General features: G+C 33.4%; 1 protein-coding gene across 6 annotated transcripts; it reads right to left on the reverse strand.

Annotated features, from left to right (window-relative positions):
• Window positions 1–294: 294 nt before the first annotated feature.
• On the reverse strand, window positions 295–6922 carry LOC104109604 (uncharacterized). 6 transcript variants are annotated; one of them, XM_009618949.4, is made up of 3 exons: window positions 6727–6922; window positions 2248–2338; window positions 295–1530 (listed from the first exon to the last, which is right to left on the reverse strand). In XM_009618949.4, exon 3 carries the CDS (start codon window positions 1412–1414, stop codon window positions 668–670), a length of 747 nt encoding a protein of 248 aa, XP_009617244.1. In that variant the 5' UTR covers window positions 1415–1530; window positions 2248–2338; window positions 6727–6922; the 3' UTR covers window positions 295–667. The 6 variants fall into 6 exon arrangements, with proteins under 6 accessions (XP_009617244.1, XP_009617245.1, XP_070038296.1 ...); XM_009618950.4 differs by having other exon boundaries at window positions 2217–2338; window positions 6727–6884; XM_070182195.1 differs by lacking the exon at window positions 6727–6922 and adding an exon at window positions 2659–2788.
• Window positions 6923–9575: the final 2653 nt, after the last annotated feature.

Raw genomic sequence — 9575 nt, forward strand, 5'->3', positions numbered from 1 at the left:
TTCTTCTGGATAGCTTTTTACTTCTCTTTTCATTTTTTTCTGGATAGCTTTCACATTCCTAAAGACAAGGTCGTTTTAACTGAAAATTTACAATGGTATAGAAAGGAAATAATACCTTGACGGAGTTATTGTAGAATCCAGTAGCAGAATCTGCAGTTCATATATTAGATACCTGAACCAGAATTTGTTTTACTACTGAATTGGGAGAATAAGGATGGGTCTGGCTTTGATACCATGTGAAGATATGAAACTTGGGCCTAACTCAATCCCAAAAGCTAGATCAAGACGGGAGGATTGTCCAAGACTAACAATTCATTCCTCAACGAATGTGGGACTCTTAACACCCACTCTAACATCAACATACTGAAATCCGCTTCATCAGAAGTTAAAAGCTCCATACAAGGAGTAACCTAAGATCAATACAATGCCTAACCTGGAAATATAGAACTGTTTCACCAGGCAACAAACAAAGACTGCTTTGCACATTGACTTAAATGTTTCTCTTTGAGCCTAACAACTCCCATCTAAAAGAAATCTCGACTTTAACATAATACACCTTGTCTTCCCTAGATCTGCCATATTTTCGATCATACAGCTGTATATTTTACAGAAAAAGAGCAGATGCGTAAATTGCTTCACATCAATCGCAGATAAATGACAGTGTTTCCTAATCTTGTGTCTCATCTTCAGTATCATGCAAAAGAACACCTCGGACTCTGGCCCTACGATGTGCTGGTACCACACGGTTAGTCACCTTTGTAGAAGGAAGTTGTGCTGCTTGCTTATCTGGAGACTCCAGTGAGCTACTGGTGGTTGCAGAATCTGGGGCTGTTTTCTCAGTAATCTTTTGCAATTTCTGTCTTTTTGAGTACTGGCCAGTTTCATTCTTTTCCTGCTTTTCTTCTGACAAACCATTTGTCAACTCAAAGCATCGTTTTTGTTCAGCTTTAAGCAAATTATGTACATTTGTAAATGTTTTGTAGAGCTCCAAAGAAAGATTTGACATTGCCTCAGTTGCTGCAGTATCCACAAGTTTACTAAGTGATATAGCGATTCTTGGCATCCCCTTTGCTTTTTGAGCAACCAATTTTGCATGTGCAGCACCTCCAAATTTTGACTGTCCATCCATAACAAGCTTCACATCTTCAGACTTTACGGAAGCTATAAGGTAATCTACAAAGTCAGACCAAGAGCCTCCTATACCAGTTCTGTCCCTCATATCTTCGAGCTCCTGGGCAGATTTCAAAGAGTCCCATGTATTTGAATGGAAGTCAGTGGCACAGACACGAAGAGTAGAGGGATCACTTGGCAACCCGTGAACATGAAAGAGGAAAGGCTTCAATTGGGTTTTGTGAGGTGCTGACCACTCTGCATTTACTCTCCCAAAAATTGGCTCCATTTCATCAAACCCCATTTCCAATTTCCTCTCTGAAGAAGAGAAGCTTCAAAACCAGAATGGTCAAAAAGAGAGGAGTGCCGGAGAAGAAAAAAGAGTCAGGTGGGAAGTAGAGCTCTCGTTTGCATTTACACCTAGCAAGAGACCAAGAGTAAAAGCCAATAAAATTCATATCTTCACAAAGATATAGCAGGAAAGTAGTAAACTTACTAAAAGCTAAAAACAACGGGGCTTGTTTTGAAGGACACAGGGATCACATTTTTAGAATTAGAAACAAATGTATTCACAACTTGTTTTATTGGTGTAAAAGCAGTGTATCAGTGGAACAACAATTATAGAGTTTCTGGATTTACTAGGAGGCCTGTAGGATATGGTTGTTTTGGGGTGTTCTTTGTAACTTTTTGTACCATCTCGGTACCTTATTAATGAAACCTTTACCTTATCAAAAAACAAAATCATAAGCAAAGAACTGATGTGAGAAATACCCAACTTTTTCTGTTAAAGAAGAAAAGATCTGACTTTTGGAAATAGCAAACAAGGAGTGTGTAATAGTCAGTGATCTCTAAAAAAAAGAGTAGAAGAGGAAAAATATGAGTTCCCTGCTTTTCTTTTATATACACTAAGCCCCGTTTTTAATATACATAACACTTGAATCCACTTTGCCACCTCATTGCTTAATAAAAAATCCTAAGATCTCCTATTCTAAATTGCGTAAGAACCAAAATTTCTAGTTGCTGCACACTCAAGAAACACTTATTCACCCTCACCAAGTCAAAAGCAAGCATACCAATCATTCATAGGTTAAACACATCTTACTTACATCCTAAATAAGCTCAGACAGGAATTCTCACCGAATTAAATGACCTGTTCAACACAACCAATTGAAGATGGGAGGAAGTTCTCTTTGATGCCTCATATGTACTCATCGTGTTCTCAAACCACCTACATAAAAGCAACCAAGACTGAGTCAATCCCGAAGTATAACTGTTGGGAATAAACCCTCTACAGAAATAATATTCACGGTAATAAAAGCGAAATAATAGCGTAGCATCGAGATACGGTAATCAACAAGAATAAAAGAACAACAAGAACACAAAAATTTTAACGTGGAAAACCCTTTTGAATAAGGGAAAAAACCACGGCCCCGAGAGGAACAACTGATATTACTATAGTAAGGAATTTTACACTTTGTAGGTCTGAGTAAAATACTCCAAAGACTACTACAGCACTCAAAAGAAATAACCCTCTTTTGATATTCTCACCTCACTACAATATCGCTCACTCTCTATTTTTCTCACAAACTATTTTCTTATACCCTGTCTGTGAAACCTCACTCTTTCTATCTAACTCTCAAATATATTTTTCCTCTGAGATTGGTGTGTCAAAATGAGAAGCTGAAGGCGTCTATTTATAGGAAGAAGTGTCGTAACTCTTAACCAATCAAAAGTTGGTTTCCTGCAACTTGCGATTTGCAAATTGAAAATTGAGAACCAAAACCAATTTTGGTCAAAAACGTGTTTCGGTGCCCACCGCCAATTTTGACATCTTGCAAATTTCCCCTCCTGTTTTTTTTCTTCCTCATTATGGGGATGGACCCCACAATAACTGCCTAACCAGGAAAACAGAAAGGAAACCTTATGAGGTAAGCTATGAAACTGAATGCCCAAAAATCAAATTCAAAATGGTTTTCTGACTTCAATCACCCAAGGAATCAAGGATTACTTCACCTTTAAAGCATGATATAAAAAGAAAGAAAGCATTGTTTCCCTTTCCCCCACTTCTCATGTTCTCAAACATTTTCGTGCAAAAAAGAAAGAGAAAAAGAAGAAACACCCAAAACAAAAGAAGGAGAATATTCTCCATACTATAGTCTATTTGTAACTGATTACTTTCAAGAAAATGGAGTAAGGCCCACAAACAGGGGGGCGTGATCCACTTTTCCATCAGCATACAACCACAACCTACTCTATCCGTCATAATCAACCTGGTGTACATTTTGGTAATAGCCATAAAACTGCACATTCAATAGAACACTCATTTTCATAATTCCAGACGCTATTGAAATAGCTTATCGCATCATGCAAATCTGTCATGCATAAGTTGATACATTTGGCTATATTAATCAGTGTTTTTGAAAGCGCAAAAAAGCGACAAGGTTTTTAGGGCTTGAAACAAAAAGCGAGAAGTGAAGCACACGATTCTGTAACGTGAAGGGAACAATTTAATTAAAAAACAAAAAGTACAATTCATATACGAATTTAGCACCACAAATACAATAATCAAATTTTAATCAAACTAACTAATTTCAACATTAAAATATAAAATAGTGTCAATATTAAGCCAACTTTCAAAGTTGAGATCCAAACTATCGATCTATTTGCGTTGGGATCACTTTGCACATTATTGTTTGAAGCGCGCAATATTCGAAGCACATTGCCTAGCCCATGAACTGGTGACCCCTCGCTCCACTCGGCTTCATCGCTTTAAGAGACGAAGCGATGACTTTTAATAACTCTGCTATTAACATCTCTCCAAATATGGAGTGTTGCTTCTTCATCTCTTTTAAGGAATAATCGTTAGGTTAAAACCCAACTAAGTAAGGTTATTGTAATTAATTTTTTTAAGAGTTAATACCCTAAAACCCAATTAAACTATCATATTTTTGTCAGTTTCCTACTTAAACTATTCGGTGTCCCCCAAACCCCCCTGAACTATATTGTGGCTCGTATTAAAATACCCTCGTCGCTGACCCGGCATAACATGTGTAGATACTCGCTTGAGAGCGCGTGATAGCTGAAAAGGCCATCAAAATGGCCCACCTAACAAAAAACAATGGCTTATTAGCCTAACCCTCTTTCAAATTTATTTATTTTTAATAAATATTCTCCTTATTTCAGTTATATCCATCTTTCTTCCTCTTTTTTCACCTTTTTTCTTTGTTTTTCACCTTCTTCTTCATTTTTTAACCTTTTTTCTTCCGTTCTCCATATGGGTTTGATACTACTTTTTACTATCTGATACTACTCTTTTTCCTTATCGTCTTTTGTCTCCCTCGTCTATCTTTCTCCCTCCTCTTTCTTCTGCTTCTTTTTTTCCTTTTCTTCTTTTCCACCTTATCGTGAGCCGAGAGTCTATCGGAAACAGCCTCTCTACCTGTCCAGGTAGGGGTACGGTCTGCGTACACACTACCCTCCCCAGACCCCACTTGTTGGACTATACTGGGTATGTTGTTGTTGTTGTTGCTCTCTTGTTTCTTCTGAAATTATTTATTCTCTTTCTTGTTTTAGTCTTACACATATTGTTGAACAAATACTAATTTAAATCTTCTTATTAAACTCAACACCTTGTAAAGGATAAAGTTGTATCTCTTGAATCTTCTTTATGTAATCTGGAATTAGAGAATGTAATTACTGAACAATTAATTTTTTATTTGCAAAATTTTATTTTGTGTAATCTTTTTTATGTAATACAAGATGACTTTTAAGAAATACAATACTATATGCCTTTATTTATATTTTAACTGTGCTACAAAGTGAATATAAATAAGGACTTATCAATTGGAGTCTAGCATAAAGCACAATCACAATTAAACCTAAAATTAACACAGTACATTAGATATTATTTTGGCCAAAACTCTTAGAATTAATCAATCATTCGAAAGTAATACATCATAAGTAAACTATACAAATAACTTTGTACAACCCATAAATTAATCGGCAAAGGGCCAAATATACCCCTTTACTTTCGAAAATGGTCTAAGAATACCCCTCGTTATACTATTGTGTTATCTATACCCCTGCAGTCATACTTTGGGTTCAAATATACCCCTCATTTAAACGGAGGGACACGTGTCATCGTCATGTTGGTCAATTCTAAATATCTCCTAATTAATTAAAAAGACCCAATTACCCATACCCGAAAAATAATTTTTTTTTTTGTAAAAACTGGAAAAAACTAAATTTGTTTTACTAAAAACTGAAAAAAACGAAAATATTTTTTTTCCCAGTTTTTACAAAAAAAAAAACTGCTTTAAAAAAACTGAAAAATATTTTCTAAAACAATATTTTTGTAAAAACTGAAAAAAAAGCTAAAAATCAATTTTCTAAAGCGATTAAAAACTGGAAAAAACTAAAATATTTTTAACTAAAAACTGGAAAAAAAAAAAGAAAATATTTGTTTTTTCAGTTTTTACAAAAATATTGTTTTAGAAAATATTTTTCAGCTTTTTTTAAAGCAGTTTTTTTGTTAAAATTGGTAAAAAAAATATTTTCGTTTTTTTCAGTTTTTAGTAAAAAAAACATTCAATTTTTTTCACTTTTTACAAAATAATTGCTTTAGAAAATTGATTTTCAGCTTTTTTTCAGTTTTTACAAAAATATTGTTTTAGAAAATATTTTTCAGTTTTTTTAAAGCAGTTTTGTTTGTAAAAACTGGAAAAAAAAATATTTTCGTTTTTTCAGTTTTTAGTAAAAACAAATTTAGTTTTTTCCAGTTTTTACAAAAAAAAATTATTTTTCGGGTATGGGTAATAAGTTTTTTTAATTGATTAGGAGATATTTAGAATTGACCAACAGGACGATGACACGTGTCCCTCCGTTTAAATGAGGGGTATATTTGAACCCAAAGTATGACTGCAGGGGTATAGATAACCCAATAATATAACGAGGGGTATTCTTAGACCATTTTCGAAAGTAAAAGGGTATATTAGACCCTTTGCTGTAAATTAATATAGTTAAATAGAAGTACCTTTAAAAATCCAACACGGGGTTTTAATATATAGGGGAATATAGTTCCGGGGGGGGGGGGGGTGTTTGGGGACATAATATAGTTTAAGTAACTGGCAAAAAAATGATAGTTTAGGCGGTTTTTAGGCTGAGTTAAATAGTAACGTGTAGTGCTACATGGCACATTTTTTAGACAATTAGGACTTAGGAGCGTGTACTAGACGCATTCTCTAAGACGAGATTTTAATATGAAGGGCAATATAGGGGGTTTTAATATGAAGGGCAATATAGTTCAAGGGGGGTTTTGGGGACACCGAATAGTTTAAGTAGAAAACTGACAAAAACTTGATACTTTAGGGGATTAACTCTTTTTTTAATTTTTAGAAAATTGATTCTTAGTACGTAAACTCAAATTACCACCGCAATTTCAAGCCATTATCACAAGGGAAGCAAACTAACAGGAAATAATAACAAGATTATGGTCCGATTCACTAAAATTTGTGGTTTACCAATAAAATTAATAGCAAAAGCAGGGATAAGGGTTTTTGCTAACTAGAGACATAAAAATGGATTATAGAGACAAAGCTCGATAGAGAAAACACATACTGATTTCTGCTTGAGAGGTGAATATGAGCAGCTAATTAGCGGCAGGGCAGAGGAGTTTTAGCGATCTGGTAGAGAAAATCTCGCACCTAAATGCAATTGGAATTTTGGATCGAGCTTGCGTTCATTTGTTTTGTTTAGGCATGAATAGCGGGTAAGCAAGCGTTTGCAAAAATAGCCACAAAATTTAGAAAAAAATATCCTAGCCGAAAGATGGAAGGTTTCACCGTAATATGCTCAGTTATGGAACTAATACATATAAACTTTGAGTATATTATAAAATTAACACATTGTGTTGAAATCTCATTTTTACGAACTCAGTGTATTATGACGGAATTTTTCCGAAATTTTAAGTGTATTTTTGTTCAAATTTTATCTGTATGAAAAAAATGGCTAGATTATGGGTGTGTTTGGTATAAGGAAAAATATTTTCCTGAAAAATATTTTTTAATTTTTCCATGCGTGGTCGGCTTAAATATTTTAGAAAATATTTTACTCATGAACTCATTTTCTTCCAATTGGATGAAAAAATTTTCCCCATCAAAGGAAGTAAAAACATTTTACAAAATTATTTCGCAACCTTCTCTACCTTATTCCTCATTTCCACCAACCCCACCAACCACAACCCACCCATCCCAAACCTCTACTCCCACCTACCCCAACCTTGCCCACCATCTACCCTAGATAGAACTATTATTGAGAGTGCTTTCTTTTCATGTTGTAGATAGAGAATTTTTATTTTATTTTAAAAAAATGAGTATATTCATTTCATGATGTAGTAAAAGTATTTTTTTTTATTTCAACAAAACGAGTAATTTATTCCATGATGTAGAAAAAGTATTTTCTTTCATTTCAACAAAATAAGTATTTTCTTTTCCTGAAATAGACAAAATATTTTTTTTCAACAAAATGAGTACTTTCTTTTTCTTGATGTAGAAAAAGTATTTTCTTTCATTTCAACAAACAGAGTACTTTTTTTCATGATGTAAAAAAAGTATTTTCTTTCATTTCAACAAATTAATATTTTCTTTTCCTGACGTAGAAAAAATATTTTATTTCATTTTAACAAGACAAGTACTTTCTTTTCATGATATAAAAAAGTATTTTCTTTCATTTCAACAAACTGAGTATTTTTTTTTCATGATGTAGAAAAGTATTTTCTTTCATTCAACAAAATGAGTAATTTCTCTTCATGATGTAGAAAAGTATTTTCTTTCATTCAACAAAATAAGTAATTTCTTTTCATGTTGTAGAAATGATACTTTCTTTTTCAACAAAATAAAGTATTTTCTTTTTAGTTATCGAGATCAAATTTTAACGTTATTTTTATGTGAAAAAGTAAAGTAGCACATTAGTTCATTTGGTTTTGTGTGAATTTTGAAAAGAAAAATTAAATTTTTGAAGAAAATAGAGTTGGGGGGGGGGGGGGGAGAGTACAGAAAATTTAGGGATTCTGGAGAATGTGGGTTGAATAGAGTAGCATAAAAAATTATTTTTCTAAAAATATTTTATACTCTCTAATCAAACACTAGAAAATATTTTCCGGAAAAAAAATTTCACTCACCAACTAAACAAGGAAAAATAGGTGATAAAATCACTCATTTTTCAAGAAATATTTTCTGGAAAAATATTTTTCCATGGAAACATTTTCCTTCATACCAAACATCCCCTATAATTACGTTTAAAACTAACTATTTTTCAATTACCAGTTGTAAATCAAGTTATTCGTGATTTTTTGCCCATGAATGTCCGGCCGTTGAAATGAGGCCCAAATATTTTTAGTTTGTGGGATTTATCACACCCACTACTAACATATTAACCACAATGCGGTATCATGAAATAACACTACTAACATAGTTATACATATCATTTTATTGAAATCAATCTGACGTAATAAATTGAATAATTTGTCAAAGATCTCAACATGTGAAATTCTTCAAACATACCAGTATATCGTACTTAACTTTCCAATTATTATCATAACATGAAATACATAAAATTTAATAGAGAATAATATGACAAACAATTATTTTATTTTTGTATATATTTAGTACTTATCTTGAATTTTTGGTTTGGCTCTCAACTAGGTCCATAAACCTCAACTTACTCAAATCAAGATGATTCATTAAAGTGCTACTTAAACGGAACATTCTTGGTAACACAATAGTATTCAGTAAAACGGGAAGTCCTAATTACTCGTTTGTTCATTCCACTTTTTGGTCTTTTAGATCATGTCTTATAACATTGTATTGTAGCATATTACCTCCGCCCTTAATTACCACCGGGGGTGTGCTATTATTTCAAAGGGATCCAGCCGAGGTGTAAGTAGATACTTCATTGATGAAAAAAGAATTAGTATGCAATACTAGTGGAAAGATTTACTATTAAACAATTAGAGGTTCTTTTTTGTGCTCTATGATAAATGATAAAAAGTGCATGTTTTTTAGTATGTTTGCATGTTATTTCTTATGTAAATCATAGGGGATTACATGCTTATGAACATAAAATATGCTCACTATGTGTTTGTTGTGTATAGAAATGAGTGTGGATGGAAGTTGGCAAAACATGATGATTTGATGCAAAAAGAGCAGAGATGCAAGAGCTCGGGGGGTGCCACAATTGATGCATTGTATGAAAGGTAGGCGTGAAATGGACTAGGAAGTGAATCAAAACCAGTGAAGTATGATATTTTGGCACTGGACATGTCACACAAAAGAAACAAAGAAGAAGAAAATAATAGTTGGGAGCGTGCCTAGGGGTCACGTATTGTACGAACCCTAGGCACGCGATTCAACTTCTCCTTTTCGAAATAGGAGAGCTCAAGGCCGTCCCATACAAACCCTAATTGATAT

This window comes from Nicotiana tomentosiformis, chromosome 8 (genome assembly GCF_000390325.3).
Source record: "Nicotiana tomentosiformis chromosome 8, ASM39032v3, whole genome shotgun sequence".
NCBI classification, from domain to species: Eukaryota; Viridiplantae; Streptophyta; class Magnoliopsida; order Solanales; family Solanaceae; genus Nicotiana; species Nicotiana tomentosiformis.